The 26,575-nt window shown below is 35.0% G+C and overlaps 1 protein-coding gene across 1 annotated transcript in view; it reads right to left on the bottom strand.

The window, feature by feature from the left end:
* Window positions 1-7,442: 7,442 nt before the first annotated feature.
* Window positions 7,443-26,575, bottom strand: part of GLIPR1L1 (GLIPR1 like 1) — a 36,066-nt gene continuing 16,933 nt past the window's right edge. Inside the window, exons 2-6 of the mRNA XM_058742002.1 lie at window positions 25,505-25,750; window positions 21,945-22,045; window positions 12,610-12,698; window positions 7,685-7,711; window positions 7,443-7,596 (exon numbers count right to left, since the gene is read on the bottom strand). Coding sequence (XP_058597985.1) covers window positions 7,505-7,596; window positions 7,685-7,711; window positions 12,610-12,698; window positions 21,945-22,045; window positions 25,505-25,750 — 555 coding nt within the window. The 3' untranslated portion in view covers window positions 7,443-7,504. The remainder of the gene's footprint in view (window positions 7,597-7,684; window positions 7,712-12,609; window positions 12,699-21,944; window positions 22,046-25,504; window positions 25,751-26,575) is intronic.

The following is a 26,575-nucleotide window of genomic DNA, read 5'->3' on the forward strand; positions in this document are numbered from 1 at the left end:
TCATGTATCAGTTCTAGCAGACTTCTGGTGGAGTCTATCGGATTTTCCATGCATAATATCATGTCATCTGCAAAAAGCGAAAGCTTGACTTCATCTTTGCCAATTTGGATGCCTTTGATTTCCTTTTGTTGTCTGATTGCTGATGCTAGAACTTCCAACACTATGTTAAACAACAGCGGTGAGAGTGGACATCCCTGTCGTGTTCCTGATCTCAAGGAAAAAGCTCTCAGTTTTTCCCCATTGAGAATGATGTTAGCTGTGGGCTTTTCATAAATGGCTTTTATGATCTTTAAGTATGTTCCTTCTATCCCGACATTCTCGAGGGTTTTTATTAAGAAAGGTTGCTGAATTTTGTCAAAGGCCTTTTCTGCATCGATTGACAGGATCATATGGTTCTTCTCTTTTTTTTTGTTAATGTGATGTATCACGTTGATCGATTTGCGAATGTTGAACCAGCCCTGCATCCCAGGAATGAATCCCACTTGATCATGGTGAATAATTCTTTTTATATGCTGTTGAATTCGATTTGCTAGTATCTTATTGAGAATTTTTGCATCCATATTCATCAGAGATATTGGCCTGTAGTTCTCTTTTTTTACTGGGTCTCTGTCTGGTTTAGGAATCAAAGTAATACTGACTTCATAGAATGAGTCTGGAAGTTTTCCTTCCCTTTCTATTTTTTGGAATACCTTGAGAAGGATAGGTATTATCTCTGCTTTAAACGTCTGGTAGAACTCCCCTGGGAAGCCATCTGGTCCTGGACTCTTATTTGTTGGGAGATTTTTGATAACTGATTCAATTCTTCGCTGGTTATGGGTCTGTTCAAGCTTTCTATTTCCTCCTGATTGAGTTTTGGAAGCATGTGGGTGTTTAGGAATTTGTTCATTTCTTCCAGGTTATCCAGTGTGTTGGCATATAATTTTTCATAGTATTCCCTGATAATTGCTTGTATCTCTGAGGGATTGGTTGTAATAATTCCATTTTCATTCATGATTTTATCTATTTGGGTCATCTCCCTTTTCTTTTTGAGAAGCCTGGCTAGAGGTTTATCAATTTTGTTTATTTTTTCAAAAAACCAACTCTTGGTTTCGTTGATCTGCTCTACCGTTTTTTTAGATTCTATATTGTTTATTTCTGCTCTGATCTTTATTATTTCTCTTCTTCTGCTGGATTTAGGCTGTCTTTGCTGTTCTGCTTCTATTTCCTTTAGGTGTGCTGTTAGATTTTGTATTTGGGATTTTTCTTGTTTCTTGAGATAGGCCTGGATTGCAATGTATTTTCTTCTCAGGACTGCCTTCGCTGCATCCCAAAGCGTTTGGATTGTTGTATTTTCATTTTTGTTTGTTTCCATGTATTTTTAAATTTCTTCTCTAATTGCCTGGTTGACCCATTCATTCTTTAGTAGGGTGTTCTTTAACCTCCATGCTTTTGGAGGTTTTCCAGACTTTTTCCTATGGTTGATTTCAAGCTCCATAGCATTGTGGTCTGAAAGTATGCATGGTATGATCTCAATTCTTGTATACTTATGAAGGGCTGTTTTGACCCAGTATGTGATCTATCTTAGAGAATGTTCCATGTGCACTTGAGAAGAAAGTATATTCTGTTGCTTTGGGATGCAGAGTTTAAATATATCTGTCAAGTCCATCTGATCCAATGTATCATTCAGGGCCCTTGTTTCTTTATTGACTGTGTGTCTAGATGATCTATCCATTTCTGTAAGTGGAGTGTTAAAGTCCCCTGCAATTACCACATTCTTATCAATAAGGTTGCTTATGTTTGTGAGTAATTGTTTTATATATTTGGGGGCTCCTGTACTCGGCGCATAGACATTTATAATTGTTAGCTCTTCCTGATGGATAGACCCTGTGATTATTATATAATGCCCTTCTTCATCTCTTGTTACAGCCTTTAATTGAAAGTCTACTTTGTCTGATATAAATATGGCTACTCCAGCTTTCTTTTGACTTCCAGTGGCATGATAAATAGTTTTCCATGCCCTCACTCTCAATCTGAAGGTGTCCTCAGGTCTAAAATGAGTCTCTTGTAGACAGCAAATAGATGGGTCTTGTTTTTTTATCCATTCTGATACCCTATGTCTTTTGGTTGGTGCATTTAGTCCATTTACATTCAGTGTTATTATAGAAAGATATGGGTTTAGAGTCATTGTGATCTCCGTGGGTTTCATGCTTGTAGCGATGTCTCTGGTACTTTGTCTCACAGGATCCCCCTTAGGATCTCTTGTAGGGCTGGTTTAGTGGTGACGAATTCCTTCAGTTTTTGTTTTTTAGGAAGACCTTTATCTCTCCTTCTATTCTAAATGACAGACTTGCTGGATAAAGGATTCTCGGCTGCATATTTTTTTCTGTTCATGACATTAAAGATCTCCTGCCATTCCTTTCTGGCATGCCAAATTTCAGTAGAGAGATCAGTCACAAGTCTTATAGGTCTCCCTTTATATGTTACAGCACGTTTATCTCTAGCTGCTTTCAGAATTTTCTCTTTATCCTTGTATTTTGCCAGTTTCACTATGATATGTCATGCAGAAGATTGATTCAAGTTACGTCTGAAGGGAGTTCTCTGTGCCTCTTGGATTTCAATGCCTTTTTCCTTCCCCAGATCCAGGAAATTCTCAGCTATTATTTCTTCAAGTACACCTTCAGCACCTTTCCCTCTCTGTTCCTCCTCTGGAATACCAATTATGCATATATTATTTCTCTTTAGTGCATCACTTAATTCTCTAATTTCCCCCTCATACTCCTGGGTTTTTTTTATCTCTCTTTTTCTCAACTTCTTCTTTTTCCATAATTTTATCTTCTAGTTCACCTATTCTCTCCTCTGCCTCTTCAATCCGAGCCGTAGTTGTCTCCATTTTATTTTGCAGCTCATTGATAGCATTTTTTAGCTCCTCCTGGCTATTCCTTAGTCCCTTGATCTCTGTAGCAAGAGATTCTCTGCTGTCCTTTATACTGTTTTCAAGCCCCATGATTAATTTTATGACTATTATTCTAAATTCACTTTCTCTTATATTGTTTAAATCATTTTTGATCAGTTCATTAGCTGTTGTTATTTCCTGGACGTTTCTGAGGGGAATTCTTCCATTTCATCATTTTGGATAGTCCCTGGTGTGGTGCGGGATTGCAGGGCACTTCCCCTGTGCTGTCTTGAATAACTTGCCTTGGTAGGGGAGGCCGCAGTCAGACCTGATGTCTGCCCCCAGCCCACCGCTGGGGCCACAGTCAGACTGGTGTGTGCCTTCTCTTCCCCTCTCCTAGGGGCGGTATTCACTGTGGGGTGGCATGGCCCATCTGGGCTACTTGCACACTGCCAGGCTTGTGGTGCTGGGGATCTGGCATATTAGCTGGGGTGGATCGGCAGGGTGCACAGGGGCGGGAGGGGCAGACTCAGCTCGCTTTTCCTTTGGAGATACGCTTAGGGAGGGGCCCTGTGGCACCGGGAGGGAGTCAGACCCGCTGGAGGGATGGATCTGCAGAAGCACAGTGTTGGGTGTTTGCGCGGTGCAAGCAAGTTCCCTGGCAGGAACTGGTTCCCTTTGGGATTTTGGCTGGGGGATGGCTGAGGGAGATGGTGCTGCCGAGTGCCTTTGTTCTCCGCCAAGCTGCGCTCTGTCGTTGGGGGCTCAACAACTCTCCCTCCCGTTGTCCTCCAGCCCTCCCGTTCTCTGAGCAGAGCTGTTAGCTTATAACCTTCCAGATGTCAAGTCCCACTTGCTGTGGGAACACACTCCATCCGGCCCCTCTGCTTTTGCAAGCCAGACTCAGGGGCTCTGCTTGGCCGGCAGGCTGCCCCTCCACCCCAGCTCCCTCCTGCCAGTCAGTGGAGTGCGCACCGCCTCTCCGCCCTTCCTACCCTCTTCCGTGGGCCTCTCGTCTGCGCTTGGCTCTGGAGACTCCGTTCTGCTAATCCTCTGGCGGTTTTCTGGGTTATTTAGGCAGGTGTAGGTGGAATCTGATCATCAGGATGCGTGCGGTGAGCCCAGCGTCCTCCTACGCCACCATCTTCCCAGGATCCAACATTTATTCATTTTTGAGAGACAAGAGAGAGACAGAGCACGAGGAAGAGAGGGAGACACAGAATCTGAAGCAGGCTCCAGCTCCTAGCTGTCAGCACAGAGGCGTACACGGGGCTGTAACTCACAAACTGCGAGATCATGAACTGAGCTGAAGTTGGTCGCTCAACTGACTGAGCCACCCTGGCACCCCTCTTTAGCATTAATTTTTAATTCATTATTATGTCATCCTTTTCAGGTTCAATTATTGTGTATTTTAAGATATATATTGCTTTATTATAAAAATACATATGATGCATGTAATTAAATGATACATATATACTTTTTTTTTTTAAAGTAGGCTCCGTGCCCAATGTGCAGCTTGAACTCATGACCCTGAGATCAAGAGTTGGATGCTCCACAAACTGAGCCACCCAGGCGCCCCAATACATTTTTACTTTGATTCAAGTTTAGGGTTGCCAACTTCCTGGTTTGTTAGGGAATTCCCTGGGTTTAGTGTGTTTTTCTGTCCTGGAGAACTCCTCAGTCTTATGCAAACCAGGACCGTTGGCCACTCCCACTCTACTATATATATATATATATATATATATATATATTTTTTTTTTTTTTTCCTCAGAAGGATGCATAATCAAAAAACTATAGAGACTACTGTTTAAACCATTTATTCATGATTGTTTCCAAGGGGTAAGGATGGAATCAACCTGGCCCAACTAAGACTGATGAGTGTGATCACTTTACCTCTAAGTGATTAGCCAAATTTGTTTAAAATCAAACATAGCCTAGTAGAACAAGAGGATCCCCAGAAAAAAATACATTGTTTAAATCCTAAGTTAACTGCCTTCAGTAATTTGAAAAGGCCAAACCCAGAGGAGTTTGTCTTGTAGTTGCAACTGAGTGAAATAGGAGGGTTATTTAAGGTCACAAAAGATCCTGCTCAGAGTAAAAGAACTGCTGTGATGTCAGGCCTCCCAAGATACCCTATGAAGAGTCTGTGGTTGTGATCATAAGGAATAGAAGAAACAATTCCTTGACTGAGAATTTTTTCTTCTTGCCAATGAGGGAAAGCCCCACTAAGTGAGACACCATGTACTCCATTTACCCAGCCTCAATGTAGATAGAGAACTCTGCAAATAGAGACCCCCTTTTCTGAGAAATCACACTACTTACAAGTTCCTATAGCAGAGCCAACTTAATGTTCTGACAAATATTTCTTCAAAATCAGTGAATAGGATTCTATAAAAATTCATTTTTTTATGTGTTCTGTAGAATTTAAGTTAATCTGATTTAAGGAAACAAGATTTTGGATGAATAAGGTATCTGCACAAGTAAGGAGGTGATTATATTAAAAATCAGAGGATAGTTTTAATTATTCATGAGAAAGTTCAATTAAAAAAATCCATGAGGGGGGTGCCTGGGTGGCTCAGTTGGTTAAGCACCTGACTCTTGATAATGGCTTAGGCCATGATCTCATGGTTCATGGGATCTGTGCTGTCAGCACAGAGCCTGCTTGGGATTCTCTCTCTTCCTCTCTCTCTCTGCTCTTCCCCTGCTTGCTCTTTCTCTCTTTCTCAAAATAAATAAACGTTTAAAAAATCCATGAAGGCAACATAATAATAATACAACAGATAGTTAAGTGTATGTGTATGTGTCAGTTTACCTTTAGTGTATTTCAAACTGCAAGTTAATTAATTATGGATTTGAATCTTAACAATGCAATAGTTAAACAAATAGCAATAGTTTACTAAAAAGATAATTATTCATTTAATAGTTTACTAAAAAGATAATTCATTTTTTTATTTGATAATTTATTTTCAAACGCATGATGTCAAATAGCAGTGTGATGGATAATTTTATGTGCCAGTGTGGTTAGACTATGGTGGCAAGCGTTTGGTGAAACACTAGTCTAGCTATTTTTATAAAGGTATTTTTTAGATGTGATTAACTTTACAATCAGTTGGCTTTAAGTAAAGCAGATTACCCTCCATAATGCGAGTGGGCTGTATCCAATCAGTTGAAGGCCTTTAGAGCAAAGACTGAGATTTCCAGAAGAATGAATTCTGCTTTTAGATTGCAACATAGAAATCTGCCTAATTTCCCAGACTTCAGGCTCAAGACTGCAACAGCAACTCTTACTTGCCCTGCCAGCTTGTCCTACAGATTTCAGAATTGCTAGCTACCCCATTTGTGTAAGCCAATTTCTTAAAACCTCCCCTCTCTCTTGGTCTCTGTCCCTGTCTCTGTCTTCCCTGTTGGTTCTGTTTTTCTGGAGAACCCTGACTAATACAAACAGATTTGAAATATAAGATCACTTTGCTTTTTTTTTTTTTTTTTTTAAAGAATAGCAACAATCATCCAGCTATATGGAGATTCTTAGGTATTTGGCAATATAAACAACTATTAGTCATGTTAAAAATACATTTCAAAATGGTTTTTAATATCTATAGCTGAGGAAAGTCAGTGGTTGCTTTAGCTGAGAAGAAAAAGATCTAGATAGTTTAGTCCACAGGAGTGAACAATTCAACATAACTGATTTTTAAAACCGAATTAATTGAATAATTTTTTTTTGTCTTCAGACAAAAGAAATGCTGCAATTGACTAATTCTTTGGTTTGTAGAAGTGTTGTTAACTGTATATTACAGTTGTATAGATTTAAAAAGGTATATTATTTTATACAGGACACATTTTAAAATAAAATCTCTAAGGGCTTAAAATTTAATCAATTTCCCTTTTAGTTTAATCTGTTCTCATCCATTTCCCTAACTATTGATTATGCCCATAATATGACATTATACACTATCTGATACTTTCCTTAATAACATTTTGTTTCTGAATAATGTTCATGGTATTCTTAAAACTACTGGTGTATGAGGAAAATATCTAATATCTGAAATGTTCTTTAAGTCTACTGTAACTAAAATGACAATCTAGAAAATTAGAGAATGGAACTTTTTTGGTCCAATGTAAAATTGTAATTTTTATTTTTTATTTTTATTTTTTGTTTTCTGAATATAATTGTCAAATTGGCTTACATACAACACCCAGTGCTCATCCCAACAAGTGCCCTCCTCAATGCCCATCACCCATTTTCCCTCTTCCCCACCCCCATCCACCCTTAGTTTGTTCTTTGTATTTAATAGTCGCTTGTGGTTTGCCTCCCTCACTCTCTGTTTGTATCTTTTTTTTCCCCTTCGCTTCCCCATAGTCTTCTGTTAAGTTTCTCAAGATCCACATATAAGTGAAGCATATATCTGCCCTTCTCTGAGTGACTTATTTCACTCAGCATAATTTTTTTTAAAAAACCTTTTTTTATTGTAACCCTTCTATACTACAATACGCTTTTGTTAAAATCAGACATTAAACTCAGATAACAGACAAAAGTGTAGAAATTTTAAGAATTAAACTGATGAGAGTTACATTTAGCCATAAACTATTCGTTTATTGTCATGTCTGAGAATTTTTCTTGTATGTAAATGATGATTAAAATAGTCTCAGAAGAACAGAAACTAGGCACAATGAATTACATGATATCTGCTGAGGTGCCTTCCCTTGTGGACTCCAATTTGGATATTCTGTCAATAAAACACAACAGTTAAAAGCTCCATTTAGTTTCAAGGGGAGGAAGTAATTGAATCAATATTGAAATAGTTTGATACGTACTTTCAGTCTTATCAAGTTCTTTATTACCTAAGATAGAAAAATATTAGAGAATTAAAGACATTCACTTGCTTTTCTGGCCTTTTAAATAAGATAATAAACTTAGGAAACTTAGTTTAGCTTTAAACTTAGTTTAACTTAAGAAAATTAAAGCTTCCTCCCCCAATCCCACAGTGGTTAAAAATCTATATGGTATCCCTGCCAGCAGTCATGTCAACAGATATTTCTAGAGCAGCTCTCATGTTGAAGGCAAAAAAGCCTAAACTCAACAAAACTATATAAAGGAGTTAACTTTACTTGTGGCACTCTGCCATGGCCTTTATTCCCTGAAAAAGAATGTAATTCTTTCATGTTGACTTTTTAGTACCCAGAGCCCTCCATTAAATATTTCATTCCTTTCTGGTGTGGTTCTTGTTCCAAAATTTGCTCTATGTCTTTCCCTCATCATTTTTTCTTTTCCCTGTCTTTAACAAGATCCTGCATTTTTTAGGAATTCATTTGTTTATTTTTTATTCATTCATTCACTTTTTAAGTGTCTACTATGTATTGAACATAATTATAGGCTTTGGGTATAAATAGTTATCAGGAAAAAATAAAGTTTCCTTACAGAAAAGTAAGGGGAGAAAAATCTATCATCAATTTTAAAATAAATAAATAAAAATGAATAAAGTTTATCATTGCAGAGAGTGATTAGTGCTATGAAAAACACAAACTAGGTCAAATGATAGAAAATAATGAGACCTTAACTATAATAGTAGCCAAAGTTTATTGAGAACTTCTTTAACTTGGGGACAAATCACTCACCTTCTGAGTTAAGCCATCTGACTCTAAGACCTATACATTTAGCCCTTATGCTATATCTCCTCCCGTCTCTCAAAAAGGAAGTCAGCAAAACTAAAAATTGAGTTTATATAAACACTGATCAACATAAAAGAGAAAAGGCACAAATCAAAAATCATAGGCTTTAAACAAGTGGAAACCAGAGCAAAGATGTTAATTCTTTCCCAATTTATCTATACATTCAATGTAATTCCAACCAAAATTTCAAGGTCTTCTGTGGAATTGATAAGCTTATCCTAACATTAATTTGCAAGAGCAGAGGTCCAAGAAGAGCCAAGTAATTTCTGAATAATTTAGAAAAGAAACAAGTGGGAAAACAGCTCCTACCAGACAGCAAATGTTAACATAGACTTTGAAGCTGTGTGGTGCTCTCTTGGAAACCCATTGTTAATAACTGCTGGAATCTTGGGATGTAGAAACGTATGACAGACAAAAGTCCTCATTAAGCACAACTAGAAAATCCAGATAAAGTACAACAAGAAAGTGTTTAAGAGCCTCAGAGATTTCCTAAAGCAACAAAGACTGGAGGGTCAAGATTTTAGAGCTGTAGATCCACGGAGAGATGGGCTGGTGTTATGAAAGCTGTTTTTTTCTCTGGAGCCATTTGTTCATTTGGGGCACAGGTATAGGGCTAAAAATCTGGGCTTTGCCCAGGCAGAGGTTGATGTTTGGGAAATAGAACCAGCAGAGCTTTTGTTAGTCTTGTAAGACTAGAGAGAGAAAATTGGAGAATTGAGTAGTTCAAGATCTGGGTGAAAGGTAAAGGTGGAGGAGAGGAAATGAGCCAAAGAGATGGCCATTTTGTACTCAAACTATTTGTTTAATTTGGAAGCTATGAGGGGCAGGAGGCTAAAATCCTAGGGTGAAATTCTCTGGAAAGCAAAGCAGATTTTTCAGTAATTTCAGAGTGCTAAAGCAATAAGCATTGGAATTCAGAACCCATTAGGAAAAGGCAACATTGAACACACCAGTGTCTCAGTGGAAAGTCCTAGAAGTCTACACCCTTAGAACAGGGTCAAACAGTGGAAAGCCCTAGAAGTCTACACCCTTAGAACAGGGCCAAACCCTTACATGAATTCTAAGCCAGCGTTGACTAAGTTGTGTTTGGATTAAGGTGAACAACCCCGACTCTTTCTGTTCAGCAGAGGAAAAGGAGAACTCTACATTTTTGTTTTACACATGTTGTTAGATGTTTAAAAGAAACTTAATAGGCGTATACCAAGTGTTTTTGTAATGTACTGCTGTGAAGCAAACTTCCCGAATTAAAGAGCTTAAAACAATAACAATTTGTTATTATTTCTTACAATTATCTGGATTGGCTGACTCTGGCAGGCAATTATTCTGCTCCATGTAATGTCATCGGGTCTCAAAGACATAGCTGCTTATAGCTGGAGTGCAACCGGGGTTGAAACAGAAAGATGACCTGTCCTCTTCCGAGGCTTTTCTCAGTGTGACCTCTCCAGCAGCAGGGGACGAATTTCTGGAAATGCTGGGAGCTTCCATCAGAACAAAAACCTAAGTTGCCAAGTCTCCTCTAAAGGGTAGGCCCAGAACTGGCACAACATGAAGGCCTTATTCAAGGGGAGGAGAAATAGTCTCCACTTTTTTGGGAGGAGTGGCATATGTATTAAGGAGGAGAGGAATCATTATTGGCCATCTTTAAAGACAATTCACCACACCAACAAACAGAGCATATTACCAAAACCAAAAGAAAACAAAACAATCTTGGAACTAGAAACAGAACCACAGGTGATCCAGATGCTGGAGATTTCAGAAAGAGGATGGAGTATTTGAGGGTGGTGTTCATGGAGCTTAGTGTGCCAAAAGGAGGATAACAAAAAATGGTAGGGGAGAAAAGGAAGAGCCAGAACGATCATGCCTGGGCTTGTTGATCTTGGAAGACAGTCATATTTTTCTCTAATTGGAGTAAGAAGAAATTGAGGAATTTTAAGAAAAGTGATTTGGGGGTGCCTGGGTGGCTCAGTCGGTTAAGCGTCCAACTTTGGCTTGGGTCATGATCTCACAGTTCGTGGGTTCAAGCCCCACATCGGGCTCTGTGCTGACAGCTCAGAGCCCAGAGCCTGTTTCAGATTCTGTGTCTCCCTCTCTCTATGCCCCTCCCCAACTCATGTTCTGTCTCTCTCTGTCTCAAAAATAAATAAACATTAAAAAAAAATTTTTTTAAGTGATTTGATCTCGATTTTCTGTAAAACAATTTGGAGAAGAGGAGAAGTGGGAAACTACTAGTTCAGGTGAGAAATAACAGTGGCCTACATACTGGACAGGAAGGAGAAGTAAAAAAAAAAAGAGAAAGTGCCAAATTATGGAAAGAGTCCAAATGTCCATCTACTGATGAATGGATAAAGAAGATGTGGTATATGTATATACATATATCTATATATGTATATACACATACACACACACATATATGTATATGTATATACATATATATACATATATATATTTATATACACATATATAATGGAATATTACTCAGGGATCAAAAAGAATGAAATCTTGCCATTTGCAACAACATGGATGGAACTGGAATGTATTATGCTAAGTGAAAAAAGTCAGTCACAGAAAGGTAAATATCATATGATTTCATTCATATGTGGAACTTAAGAAACAAAACAGATGCACATAGGGGAAGGGAAGGGAAAATAAGATAAAAACAGAGAGGGAAGCAAACCATAAGAGACTCTTAAATACAGAGAACAAACTGAGGCTTGCTGGCCGGGTGTTGAGTGGGAGGTGGGATAAATGGGTGATGGGCATTGAGGAGCGCACTTGTTGGGAAGAACACTGGGTGTTAAATATGTAACGGGTGAATCACTAAATACTACTCCTGAAACCATTATTACACAATACATTAACTAACTTGAATTTAAATGAAATTTGAAAAAGAAGAGCGATACGTATCACTGTTATTTTTATGCCCTTTTAATTAAAAAATATTAATTTTCAAATAGGAGATATATAATCAATTTATGTTTTAAGCTGCTTTGAATGAAATTTAAAATTAGAGGGGCCATACTTCCGACTCATTGTTTAACTGAAGTATAATATGAATATGGAAGTATGCGTACCTCATAAATGGAAAGATTGATAAATTATTACAAAGTGAACAGATGTAGATCACCATAGCATAGGTGTAGAAAGTCATTCTTGCATCCTCTTCTACTCAACTAATTCCTCTTTCCTCTCTAAAGGTAACCATATCCTGACTCCAAATGCCAAAGGTAGGTTAGTTTGGCTGATTTTTGAACTTTATATAAATGAATCATTTAATATGGATTCTTTTTGTGTCTTCTTTTGTGGCACCAAATCTTCTCTTCCTACTCTTCTCCTTCCTAATCCCCCTCCTCCTCACAATTTTCAGGTCATCTCTCTTCCCGTTTCACTCAAAATTCTTTTTCAGTACAGAATATAGGCACTTATCCTTAAAAAAAAATCTCTGTTGTGAGAACCAAAAGGCTGATAATGGAAGAGAAACATAGTAGCTTTAAATCGCAATTCATTTGGACATCGGTTAATGCATTACTTCTGAATGAGCCACTATTTTAACAATAACTAATAAAAGGAGGTGATTAGAAGCAAATACAAATATACCTCAACGAATAGTTATTTTGAGTATAGTAGCAAACTGGATCATACTTATATCTTACTCCTTTCTGTCCTTTAGCTTGAAAGGAAAAATAATCAGTGAAGAAAGGAGGGATCATCTGAATTTAAATATGATAATTAGTTCATGGGATGCCTGGGTGGCTCACTAGGTTGAGCTTCTGACTTCAGCTCAGGTCATGATTTCACAGCTAGTGGTTTCAAGTCCCGAATCAGGCTCTGTGCTGACAGCTCAGAGCTGTCCCCCTCATGCTCTGTCTGTCTCTCTCCCACTCTCTGTCTCAAAAATAAACATTAAAAACATTTAAACATAATTTATGACAAATGATTTATATCATCATATAGCAGCAATCAAATCTTGTCAATAATTCTCTATACACTTGAGGATCCAAATTTTAAAATACAATTAATTCATGGAAACTTTGCTCTCAGAATAAAATGATTTTTTTTTCCTTTTTGCTTACGGCAGAGCTTGTTTTTGCAGGTTTCTTCTTTTGCACACAAAGAGCAGGATACTCCTTTAGTGTAAGGGGGCCTATTTGGAAAATTTCCTCTGTAAAAAAAGAGAATCATTGGTTAGCCAAAGGGCTATTAATTTCTCTAAATTTGTGCATGAATTTATGCACGTTGTTTTGGTCACTCACTCATGAATGTTTAAAAGGAAAAATAACAATTTTTGTCCCAAGTTTATGCTCCTTTATTTTGTAAAATGAAACCATTAGAACTGTTCTTTAGAGATGTCCTTAATCCACACAACAGTTATATTCTTGAATACTCTATAGAATACAAATTAGGTGTGAATCTAATATAATTATGCATGGGATAGCCACAAAGTTTTTGTAGTAAACACTGAGATTATCTCTTGATTTTATAAATGGAATAAATACAATTTAAATTGCAAGTGGAAACATGCTTTATATACAATACACTAGTTCTTACGTAGTTCAGTTTGATGAGGTACCAGAAAGATTTGCAACTATTATGCCTGCTTTTCAGTAAGGTAAATTGTTACATTTAAGAAACCTCTTCTCCACCCCACACCCATCTCTGTATCTGTGGAAAACTTTGAAAAGTATTACGTACCTAGAGTACACAAAGAAAAACATTAATAACATGAGTAGTAGTATTCCATTAAAGAATATGCTGCAATTTATTTATTCAACTGTTGATGGACATTTGGGTTATTACAGATTTTGACTATTACAAATAAAGTTACTGTGCACACTTTGAACATTATTCTACAAGTCTTTATGTGGACTTACATTTCCTTGGATAAATACCTGGAAGTGAAATGAATAGATCATGTGCTAGGTGCATATTTAACTTTTTATGTAACTACCACACAGGTTTTACAAAGTAGTTGTAACACTATATTTTTGCCAGCAGTCTTGAGAATTCTAATTGCTTTACTTCCTTGTCTGGATTTGGATTGGCCAGTCCTTAGCCATTCTAATTGTGTAGTGGTATTCATTGTAGTTTTAATGTGTGTTTCCCTAATGATTAATGATGTTGAGAATTTTTTCTTGTGCTTATTTGCCATCTGCATTTCTTCCCTGTTAATCTTTTGTCCATTTAAAAAAAATTTAAATTTTAAGTTTTCCTAATATTGAATTGTGAGAGTTCATTGCATATTCTCAATATAAGACCTTTATTATAGATGCTTTACAAACATTTTCTCCCTGAGGCATGTTTTTTCATTTTCTTACCAGTGTCTTTGAAAAACATTAATTTTAAATGTTAATTAAACCCAATTTATCAATTTGTTCTTTTATGGATCATGGTTTTGATGTGATAGCTAAAAAAAATTGGGGGCTATCTTAAGGTCACAAAGGCTTCATCTGTGTTTTCTTCCAACAGTTTTGGGTTGGAACATTTAGGTCTATGATCCGTTTTGAGTTCATTATTATAGGTTGTGTGTTGTGTAGATCTAAGTTTATTTTTGTTTTTTATATATGGATGATAAACTGTTCCAGAACCATTTGTTTAAAAATCTTTTTTACATTGCATTGTCTTTGTGCATTTTTGGAAAATTAGTTGAACATATGTGAACAACCATGTATGGGGTTTATTTCTGAACTCTACATTCTGTTCCACTGATCTATTTAATTTTACATTAATATCACAATGTTGTGATTATTCTAGCTTTAATAATTCTGAAAAACATAATGTTAGCTCTACAATTTTTTTCAGCATTGATTTGGCTATTCTAAGTCCTTTTTGTTTCCATAAGAATTTTATGATCAGTCTGTCAATTTCTACAATAAAAATCTGGAATTTTTATTGGGATTGTACTGAATTTATAGGTCAATTCAGTGAAAATCGCATCTTAACAATATTGAGTCTTTTAATCCATTAATAAGGTATAATCTCTCCCATTGTTTCTTTGTTAATTTCTGTCATGAATATATTTTTTAAATGTTTATTTATTAATTTTGAGAGAGAGCACGTACACATTGCACAACCAGGGGAGTGGGAAGAGAGAATTACAAGCAGGCTCTGTGCTCTCAGTGCAAAGCCCAGTGGGGGGGCCAATCCCACGAATGGTGAGATCATGACCTGAGCTGAAATCAAGTGGGACACTTAACCAACTGAGCCACCCAGATACCCCTGTCATGAATATTGTGTAGTTTCCAGTGTATAGGTCTTTTGTATCTTCTGCCAGATTTATCCCTAGATAATTTATATTTTTGATGCAGTTATAAATGGTAGTTATTTTAATTCAATTTATGATTGTTTATTGCTAGTATATGGACATGTAATTGAGTTTTGTATATTGATCTTATATCCTGAAAAATTGCTAAATGTACTTAATAGTTTTAGAAGAATTTTCATAGATTCCATTAGATTTTTTTTATATAGACCTATAGACCAGAAGTCAGCAAAGTATGACACATAGGCCAAATCTGGCCTGCTTTTGTGTAGTCCGCAAGCAAAGAATTTTTTTTTTTTAATTCTTAATGGACTTTTTAAAACAAAATAAAAACAAAGATGAAGGTAACAGAATGTATATGGCATGCAAAGCCTAGCATATTTACTCTTTGGTACTTTGCGAAAAGTGTTTTACTATTGGTATAATATTATATATAGGTTTTTCACAGATGCCCTTTATTAGGTTTAGGAAGTTCCCTTCTGTTTCCAGCTTGCTGAGAGCTTTTATCAGGAATGAATGTTTGGCTTTTTCTCAATCTGTTGAGATTATCATGTGATCTTTATTTTTAGGTTGATTTCTATGGTGAATTACAGTGATGGATGTATTTAGAATGCTACATCACCCTTATATTCCTGGAATAAATTCTATTTGGACAAGGTGTATTATGCTTTTACTATATTGTTGGATTCAAATGCTAAATTTTGTTTATAATTTTGTACCTATGTTCATAAGAGATACTGCTCTGTGGTTTTCCTTGATTTCATTTATCCTTTGCAGTTTGTGTTCCTGGAGGAACTTTTCCATTTCATTCAGGTTGCTTCTTGATTAACCCTACTGTCATTTTGAAACGATCTTCTTTATTTCTGGTATTATTCTTTGCTCTATAATCCACATTATCTGTTATTAGTATAGATGCTGCTGCTTTCTTTTACCTAATGTTAGCATAGTAAACCTTTTTCCATTCTTGTACTTTTAATCTATTTTTGTTTGTTTTTTTATTTATTTTAATTGTATTTATGTATGTATGTATATATTTATTTATTTATGTAAATTCCAGGTGTAGTCAACATGCAGGGTTATATTAATTTCAGATGTATAATATAGTGATTATACATATATAATGTACATTATATGTATATTATACATATATGTATAATATAGTGATTCAATAATCACTATACATTACTCAGTGTTTATCATGAAAAGTGTACTCTTTTAATTCCTTCCTATTCCCATTCCTCCACCTACTTCCCCTCTGGTAACCATTAGTATGTTCTCTGTTGTTAAGAATCTGTTTTTTTGGTTTGTCCCTTTTTTTCTTTGTTTTGTTTCTTAGATTCCATAAATGTGAAATCATATGATATTTTTCTTTCTCTGGATGACTTATTTCACTTAGCATTATACTGTCTAAATCCACCCATGTTCTTGCAAATGGCAAGATTTTATTCTTTTTTATGGCTGAGTAATATTCCATTATATATATATGGCTTCTTTATCCATTCATCAATTGATGGACAGCTGGGTTGCTTCCATAATTTCGCTATTGTAAATAATGCTGCAATAAACATAGGGGTACATATATATTTTTGAATTACTGTTTACATGTTCTTTGGATAAATACCCCGTAGTGGAATTACTGGATCATATGGTAATTCTGTTTTCCACAGTAGCTATAGCAGTTTGCATTCTCACCAACAGTGCATGAGGGTTCCTTTTTCTTCACATCCTCACCAATACTTGTTGTTTCATTGGTTTGTTATATTAGCCATTCTGACAGGTGTGAGGTGATACCTCATTGTGGTTTTGATTTGCATTTCCCTGATGATAAGTGATGTTGAGCATCTTTTCATATGTCTTTTGGAAATGTGTGTATGTCTTCTTTGGAGAAATGTCTATTCATGTCTTTGACCCATTTTTATTTTTGTTAATGTTTATTTATTTTTGAGAATAAAAGAGTGCGTGCAAATGCACACACAAGCAGGGGAGGGGCAGAGGGTAGGGGGACAGTGGATCTGAAGTGGGCTCTGTGCTGACAGCAGAGAGCCTGATATGGGGCTAGAACTCTAGAACTCACAAACTATGAGATTATGACCTGACCTGAAGTTGGATGCTTAACTTACTGAGCCACTCAGGTGCCCCTGTTTGACCCACTTTTAATTGGATTATTTGTTTTTGTGTGTGTGTTGACTTGTATAAGTTCTGTATACATTTTGGATACTAATCCTTTATCACATATGTCATTTCCAAATATCATTCTCCCATTCAGTAAGTTGTCTTTTAGTTTTGTTGATTATTTCCTTAACTGAGCTGAAGCTTTTTATTTTTATATAGTTCCAATAGTGGGGCGCCTGGGTGGCGCAGTCGGTTAAGCGTCCGACTTCAGCCAGGTCACGATCTCGCGGTCCGTGAGTTCGAGCCCCGCGTCAGGCTCTGGGCTGATGGCTCAGAGCCTGGAGCCTGTTTCCGATTCTGTGTCTCCCTCTCTCTCTGCCCCTCCCCCGTTCATGCTATGTCTCTCTCTGTCCCAAAAATAAAAAAAAATAAAAAAAAAAATATAGTTCCAATAGTTTATTTTTACTTTTGTTTCCCTTGCCTTCGGAGACATATCTAGAAAAATGTTGCTATGACCAATGTCAGAAAAATTACTGCCTATGTTCTCTTACAGGATTTTAATGGTTTCATGTCTCACATTTAGGTCCTTAATCCATTTTAAGTTTATTTTTGTATATGGTGTAAGAAAGTGGTCCAGTGTAATTTTTTTTTCTTTTTCTTTTTTTTTTTTTTTTTTTTTTTTTTGCATGTAGCTGTCCAGCTTTCTCAGCACCATTTGTTGAAGGGACTGTCTTTTTTCCATTGCATATTCTTGTCTTCTTTGTCAAAGATTAATTGACCGTATAATCATGGGTTTCTTTTGGGGCTCCCTATTCTCTTCTATTGATCTTTGTGTCTGTTTTTGTGTCAGTACCATGCTGTTTTGATTATTATAGGTTTGTAATAGATCTTGAAATCTAGGATTGTGATACTTCCATTTTTATTCTTTTTCAAGATTGCTTTGACTATTTGATATCTTCTGTGGTTCTGTACAAACTTTAGCATTATTTGTTCTACTTTTGTGAAAAATGCTATTGGTATTTTGATAGGGATTGCATTAAGCCTATAGATGCTTTGGGTAGTATACACATTTTTAACAATACTTGTTCTTCCAATTCATGAGCATGGAATATCTTTCCATTTATTTCTGTTGTCTTCGATTTCTTTCATCAATGTTTTATAGTCTTTCACCTCCTTGGTTAAATTTATTCCTAGATATTTCATTATTTTTGGTGAAACTGTAAATTGGATTGTTTTCTTAATTTCTCTTTCTGCTACTTTATTATTAGTGTATAGAAATGCAATGAATTTCTCTACATTGATTTTGTATCCTGCAACCTTACTGAATTCATTTATCAGTTCTAGTAGTTTTTTTGGTGGAGTTTAGGGTTTTCTATATATAATATCATGACATATGCAAATAATGAAAGTTTTACTTCTTCCTTACCAATCTGGATGCCTTTTATTTCTTTTTCTTCCTGATTGCTGTGTCTATGTTGAATAAAAGTGGTGAGAGTGGACATTCTTGTCTTGTTTCTGATCTTAGGGGGAAAACTCTCCGTTTTTTACCATTGAGTATGATATTAGCTGTGGGTTTTTCATATATGGCCTTTGTTATGCTGGCATCTGTTCCCTCTAAACCTACTTTGTTGAGGGTTTTTTATCATGAATGGATGTTGTACTTTGTCAAATGTTTTTTCTGCATCTATTGAAATGATCATATGTTTTTCATCCTTTCTCTTATTGATGTGATATATCATGTTAATTGATTTGTGAATATTGAACCACCTTTGCATCCCAGGAATAAATCTCACTTGATCATGGTGAATTATTTTTAAATGTATTGTTGGGTTTGGTTTGCTAATATTTTGTTGAGAATTTTTGCATCTGTGTTCATCAGAGATATTGTCCTACAGTACTCCTTTTTTGTGATGTCTTTATCTGGTTTTTCTATCAAGGTAGTAGCCTCATTGAATGAATTTAAAATTTTTCCTTTTTCTATTTTTTGGAATAGTTTGAGAAGACAAAGAATTACTTCTTTAAATGTTTGGGAGAATTCACCTGTGAAGTCATCTGGTTCTGAACTTTTGTTTTTTGGGGAGTTTTTTGATTACTGATTCAATTTCATTTCTGATAATCAATCTGATCAAATTTTCTACTTCTTCCTGATTCAGTTTTTGTAGGTTATATGTTTCTAGGAATTTATTCATTTCCTCTAGGTTGTCCAATTTGTTGGTATATAATTTTTCATAATATTCTCTTAGAATTTTTTATATGTCTATGGTATCATTTGTTATTTATTCTCTTTCATTTATGATTTTATTTGAGTACTGCCTCTCTCTCTCTTTTTTTTTTTTTTTTCAGTGAGTCCAACTAAAGGTTTATCAATTTTGGTTATCTTTTCAAAGAACCAGATTCTAGTTTTATAAATTTGTTCTATTGTGTGTCTTTCTTTCTTTCATTCTTTTTTTCTTTCTTTCCTTTTTTTTTTAGTTTCTATTTTGTATATTTCTGCCCTAATCTTTATTATATCTTTCCTTCTGATGTTTTGGGGTTTTTTCTTTTTCTTTTTTAAACGTTTATTTATTTATTTTGAGAGAGAAAGAGAGACTGTGAGTAGGGGAGGGGCAGAGAGAGAGGGAGAGAGTCCCAAGCAGGCTCCAAGCTCAGCACAGAGCCTGATGCGGGGCTTAATCACACAACCCTGGGATCATGACCTGAGCAGAAATCAAGAATCAGATGCTTAACCAACTGAGCTACCCATGTGCCCCTGTTTCTTTTCTTTTTGAGCTCCTTTAAGTAAAGGTTAGGTTATTTATTTGAGATTTTTCTTGCTTCTTGCAGTAGGTTTGTATTATTATAAATGTCCATCTTAGAGCAGCTTTTGCTGCATCCCAAAGGTTTTGGACTGTTGTGTTTTCATTTTCATTTGTCTCCATGTATTTTTTGTATTTCCCCTTTGATTTCTTATTTGACTCATTTGTTGTTTAGTAGGATATTATTTAACCTCTGTATATTTATGTTCTTTACAGACTTTTTCTTGTGGTTGATTTCTTGTTATTTCTGTCTTTATATTTAAAGTGTGCTTTCATAGGGGTGCCTGGCTGTGTCAGTCAGTGGAGCATGTAACTCTAGATCTCAGGGTCCTGAGTTAGAACCCCACATTGGGTGTAAAGATTACTTAAAAATAAAATCTTAAAAGAAATAAAATGTGCTCCTGCAGGCAGAATATAATTGGTTCTTGAGTTCTTATCCAATCTTGCAATCTCCTCCTTTTATTTTGGGTATACCATTTACATTTGATGTGATTATTGATTCAAGTTAGGTTGAGGCTATCATTTTATTTATTCTGTTTGTCTCATCTGTTTGTTGTTCCCTTTTCCTCTTTTTCTGCCTTTCTTTGTATTAATTGAATATTTTGAAATCTAATTTTACATGCTTTGCTGGTGTCTTTGCTATAGCTGTTTGTTTTATTATTTAAGTAGTTACTTTAGGGTTTATAATATGTATCTTCTACTTAACACAGTCAAGTTAAATTATTGCACTTAATGTAGAGTAGAAGAACTTTAATATACTTCCATTTTTCTCTTTTAACCTTTGTGCTACAGTTCTCACATATTTTAATTTTATGTAGTTGTAACTCTCACAATATACTGCTGTTATCTTTAATTAAATAATTATCTTTGAAAGAGAGTTAAATAATAAGAAAAACATCCTATATATTACCCATGTGGTTACCATTTCCAATGGTTTGTTAATTTTGAAAGATTTTCAAAAGATATAAAATTTTCAGTGGACAGTTTTTTTTTCTTCCAGTATTTAAAGATATTGCTGTTCTGTCTCTGACATTATTTCCACTGAAAAATCTATCATCCTTATCTTTTCCTCTGTATGTAACATGTCTTAGTTGTCTGGTTGCTTTTAAAATTTTCTCTTATTAGTGGTTTTGAAATTTTGTATTTTAAGGTGAGTTGGTGTAGTTTTCTTTCTGCAGATTTGGGATTTGTTAGCCTTCTTGGGTCAGTGAGTTTATAATTTTCCTTAAGGTTGGAAAGTTTTGGGCCATATTTCTTCAAATATTTTTCTGTCCCTGTCTTTCAGGAAACCATTTCTCCCTAAACTTATCTCACAGATAACTGATGCTCTTTTTATCTTTTTTGGATTCTTTTTTCTCTCTGTATTCTATTTTGAATGGTAATAAATAAGCATTCAGTGGTTCTGCAATTTCTCTGGTATTTATAAAAATTTTACTCTGCCCCAAGTTTTAAGGGTGTGTATTTGTCATTCTTGTTTTTATTTTTAACTGAGAGAGAACCATAGAAAATACAGAAAGAGATGTACACATTTTGTACCTCTCCATAGCAATTTTTGCACATATCAGATTGGTTTTGCAAATTATATATATTTATTCTTTGCCTGTGTTTTCATTTTTTTGTACATTTTGTTTTTAAAATTTTGTTTGTTAAAAGAGTTGAACTACTAACTGATTTTTATCTTCTTTCATGTTTCTATGTATTGGGATAAGAGTTCCAGAATTTCATTGTTTGGGATTCCCCTTAGGCTAATGTTCTATTTCCATTTAGATATAAAGTTATCAGCAAGGCAATTAAAAATTATGATATTCTTTTCCTAGAAAACTATACTTTTCACTGTCATTCTCAATCATTTACTCTTCCCCAGTATGTTACACTAGATAAGCCTCTGCCACCCTATTTTGTGTTCCAAATATTTAGATATTACTGTGACAATGTATTTTGTTATCTTTTTTTTTAAACTTTAAAGTTTCCATAATATTCACTCTCAAGTTTAATTATTTCATGACAAGTATAATTTTTTTACATAAGGTAATATTCTCTCACCACCTTCTATTTTAATGTATTTCTTTTGAGTAGTGTTATAGAGACTTCACTTATCAATTTTAGTATATGTGCTGCCGAAGCGAGCACGAGACTTCACTTATCAAAAATATACTTGTCTCTTTAGTATAAGGTTCTATTTTGGAAACAATTCTTAACATGTATTTTAATTTAAAATATTTTGAATAGCAAAATAACTTACGCAGGTCCATAGTTGCATACATATATGGCAGTTTCATGGTTCCCAAGTGTAGGACACATTGTAATTGCACAACCGACTTTATATGAATTGGCCCAAACTACCTATAAGGAAAGGAATTTTAAAATAAAATATGTAAAACAACTTTAGGGAAATAATGCATTATGAGAACAGGTCTAATCTTTATCATGCTATCAAAAATGAATGCACGCTATTTATTGTGTTTTTTTCCTTAATTTTTACTATTAAACAACTATTTTGTTAAGTCTGCTCTCCTGAGGCCTAACTAGTTTTTCCTCACTGTTAATTCTCATAAATCAAAAGGAGAATATAACATAAACAGTTATATTTTTTAGATGACTTATGAAATATATTTAAATTTTCTCCATGGGCATATCATACAAATGATATTAAAATCATAATATAAGGGAAAGCAATAATGAAATTTTCTTTCTTTTTATCAGAAATATTCTACTTCATTTATGATCACATTTCAAATTTTGTGGTCTTAACCATATTCTTACCTTTGTTAAGTCACAAGAGACAGACAGGGATAGAGATTAAGGACATAATGAGTTTACTGAAGAAAGATGCCTGACACAGATATGGTGAATCTTTATTTTTGTCTAGTTGCAAAGAATAGCAAAGTTATTCAAAAAGAAGAAGACTCCTATGGAAAACCAGACATGGGGAGAGAGAGAAAAAAAGTGAAGCAGATTACTATTTCTTTGTGACAATGATAGAAGGGAATTTTTCTCTATTTCCTCAATGAATTAAGGGAGAATACTGATTTCCTCCATTTGAAAAGCAAAATCCTCCAAGGAAAGTTAAAATAGATTTTGACAACATAAATGAATTTTATGAATTCATTTATTTTATAATTCGTTTAACAAAATTTATTAACATATTTTATAAACTGATGTGTTAGTCACTATTTCCTATGGCGTAGGTGTAGCCAGAATCAACAGTTTTGCAAAATATATTTTAATGCCTCTTTGGTTGCCTGAGAAAAAGCAAAGGGTAATAAAAAGGACAGTGAACTGAGAATTAAGAAATGAGTTTTGCTTCTAACCATGTCTGTGGCTTTAGAGACTGACAGATAAATTCTGACAGATAAATTCTAGTTTCCTACTTAATAAAATGAAATTAAGCTAGATCCAAAAGAGATCCTTTTCCTTTTGAATGTTTCAAAAAGTTAATAAGCTATACAACTGCAAGCAGGTATATATTTTAGGAAACCATGTCTAAAAATTTGGTTCACGAATAAATGACAACTCCATAAAATTCTGTTTGTTTAATGTATCTAAGTTGTGATTCTGTTTTGGCTTTGGGAATGGTAAAAGTAAATATTGACTATGTGTAGGTTTAAAATGTATTGCTTTCATTAAAGGGACTAGATGTGACAATGCAAACACTGCTTGTAACTTCAGTATGAATATCTGTAATGGTAAATGCAAGAAATTTTTGGCTTATTTTGTTTAGAACATAAGCAAGATATAGTTGTTGAACCAATAGGAAGAATGCACCCATTCCTAATTACCTAAGCATATGTGTAAATTAGCCAGTGAGGAGTGAACTTCCAATTCTGATGCAGCAATGCTAGGGGAGGAGGGTTATTTGGGAAAAGGTTCCTTTTTTCTGGAAACAAAAGAGAGAGAGTCAAAGGATTATATAAAGGTTGTAACTTGGTCTTGATGCCATATTAGGGATATTGCATTCTGCTTGTTATCAGTACACCTGACATTTGGATTCTATTCTTTCAATTTTCCCAGCAGTAGCCAAACTATATTCTTTGCAGACAACATCTATCCTGAGAAGAGTGTCCAGACTTACAGTGTCCTGGTATTGGGCAAAGAGTGAATAGAGGGGGAGCATGGAAGCTGCTAACCTCTTTGTTCAGTGCTTCTCTGATAAAAATGACTTGCTTTGAGTCATTGTATATATCTTATACAGATGAGTAAGTTTGGAGAAGACAGCCCTTTCTGTCACTCAAATGAGGCTTCATAGGAGCTCAGTGCCATTTTCAGGATTGGCTTAGCTTAAAAGTGACCTCTACTTCTCACCAAAAATTCCCACTGAAACAACCAGAATACTTGGAAAAATAACAGGAAATAATGTTTTCAAGGTACTAACATCAGGCAACTAACATCAATGCCCGATGTGGTTTGAGAGGAAAAGATTCAGGCTGTACAATTGTTCCACATTATTGCTGTGAGTTTCCAGGTCATGGCAGGGGAAGTGGGGGGTTGAGGTGTGGGAAACCAGGAGAAGCTTGATGGATTCACACAGCTGAATTCAGCTGATTCAGAGGCAGAGCTGGAAATGTGGGGAGACCAAGGAGGCAGGAACATAGCACCGGGGTGGTAAAAATCGTATAGTGACACAACTATAGCGATCTACAAGGAGTCCTCACCATCAATTCAGCAGAGCATTAATCAGCATGCATGTGAAGAAACTACCCTAGGTCTGGGAAAGAACTACCTATAAAAACTAGAGGAAAGAATGCTAAGACTTAAACAGGGCTAGGAAGGGAGCCTATTTCTACTAGCCACACTGGAAAATATCAATTTCTGGGGCATTGGGTAGAATCTGCATAAGAGTCTTGCCTTACAGGAACCAATTTTCAGATGATGTAACTATCCCAGAAGACAGTTCAAGAATATTTATAGTTATATAAATAAATGCAGCATCCAAAAAGGCAAAATTTACAAAGTTGAAAATATAATAAAATTTCTCCAGTGGGGTAAGTAGCAGGAAAATTTGACCCATAACGAAGAGGAAAAATCAATCCATTTAAACTAACACAGAACTAACATGGATGGTAAATTAGGAAGGAAAACATTAGAATAGTGAGTATAACTGTATCCCATGTGATTAAAAAGCTAGATGAAAGATTAAACATACTAGATACAGTCATTGATGATATTAAAAGAGGAAAAAATAGTGAACTTAAGGTATAGCAATAGGACTCTTTGAAATTAATCATAGAGGGGAAATAATCAAGAGAGAAGAAAACATCAGTCAACTATGGAAAAACTTCAAGTGGTCTTCTACATGGGTAACAACTCTGAAGGGAGGAACAAGTGAGAATGGTAAATATTTGAAGAAATAATGGCAAACATTTTTCAAAATTTGATTTAAACCATAGACCTACAGTTCCCAGAAGCTTAGTAAACGGCAGCACAAAAAGCATGAAAAAAACTGCAGTGCATTATTATGAAACTGCTGGAGACCTGTAATAATGGGAAACGGTTTAAAGGCAGTCAGAGCAAAAAGACACATTAAGTATGAAAGAATAAATAAAAGATTATAGTAGATTTCTAGTTGGAAACAATGCAAGTGAGATGACAGTCTCACTTTTTAAGATTTTTAAACTCAGAAAAACAAAACAAATACACAAAAAAAATCAGTACATAGAATTCTATTCCCAGTATAAATAGCTTTCAAATAAAGGTGTATTTTTTAGATACTCAAAAGACACTTAAAAGAAAATGCTCAAAAAGTTGTCTTTTGATCGAAATGTGCATAAATAAGAACTAATCAATAAAATATCAAATATTTACCTGTGTGTAATGGCCACAAACTTTGGAACATGATAGGGTATTATAATCATAAAATGCAGTTTCATTAAACCAAGCAATAACAGCAAATCTTGGTGAAAATATGCTGAATCCACCTAGCCAGATATTTTCTCCAACATATTGAAAAGTTGGATGACATCCATAGGATTTTGATAAACAGGAGTTGTGTTTGAACTTGCACTTGTTTGCCCATGCTTTAGCAACCTGCGCTAAACCATCATCCCAAGTCTGAAAGATAAGAATTTAAATTCAATTGTGCATGTTTGCTTGGATTAAAGTTATTCTAATGATTGTAATCAATTCAACTTTTTAAAAATTTATTTTAATAAAAAATAGATTTTTTTTGTATTATGTTTGTAGTTAGTCATTATTTTTAGTTCTGCTTCAGAAACATTTAGTACCCATTCTATGACAGTTTATCTTTGTATTTCCAATACCTCGCAGATGGCCTGGTACAGTAGAGGCACTCAACAAATGCATCTTTTGAATGTGATTTAAATAAGCCAAGAGTTCTTGGTTTAGTAATTCAGGTCATGAAAATATATCATAAGTGAAAGATGAAAACCCATTCATAGTTAAAAAGAGAAAATGCCTCTTAGATTGCTAGGAATAAAATGTTTTTAATTTGATTAAGAATATCTACCAAAACCAAAAACAAACAAAAAACTCTTCCATGGGCATCAAGATATAATGGTAAGATATTGAAAGCTTTCCCCCCAAATTGGGAATGTAACAAGATGTCTCATTATTTTTATTTAAAATAATACAGGGGACAGGACACCTGGGTGGCTCAGTCGATTAAACAATCAGCTATTGATTTCAGTTCAGGTCATGATTTCGAAGTTCGTGACATCAAGCCCTTCATCAGGCTCTGAACTGACAGTGTGGAGCCTGCTTGGGATTCTCTTTCTCCTTCTCTCTGCCCTTCCCCTGCTCTTTCTCTCTCAAGATAAATAAACATTAAATTAAAAAAAATAATAAAACAAAATAATAAGGGGGTTAGGTGGTATAATAAAATATGTGAGCTATAAATACATAATAAAAAAGATATGA

The sequence above is a fragment of the Neofelis nebulosa genome, chromosome 8 (assembly GCF_028018385.1).
Source record: "Neofelis nebulosa isolate mNeoNeb1 chromosome 8, mNeoNeb1.pri, whole genome shotgun sequence".
Lineage (NCBI taxonomy): Eukaryota > Metazoa > Chordata > Mammalia > Carnivora > Felidae > Neofelis > Neofelis nebulosa.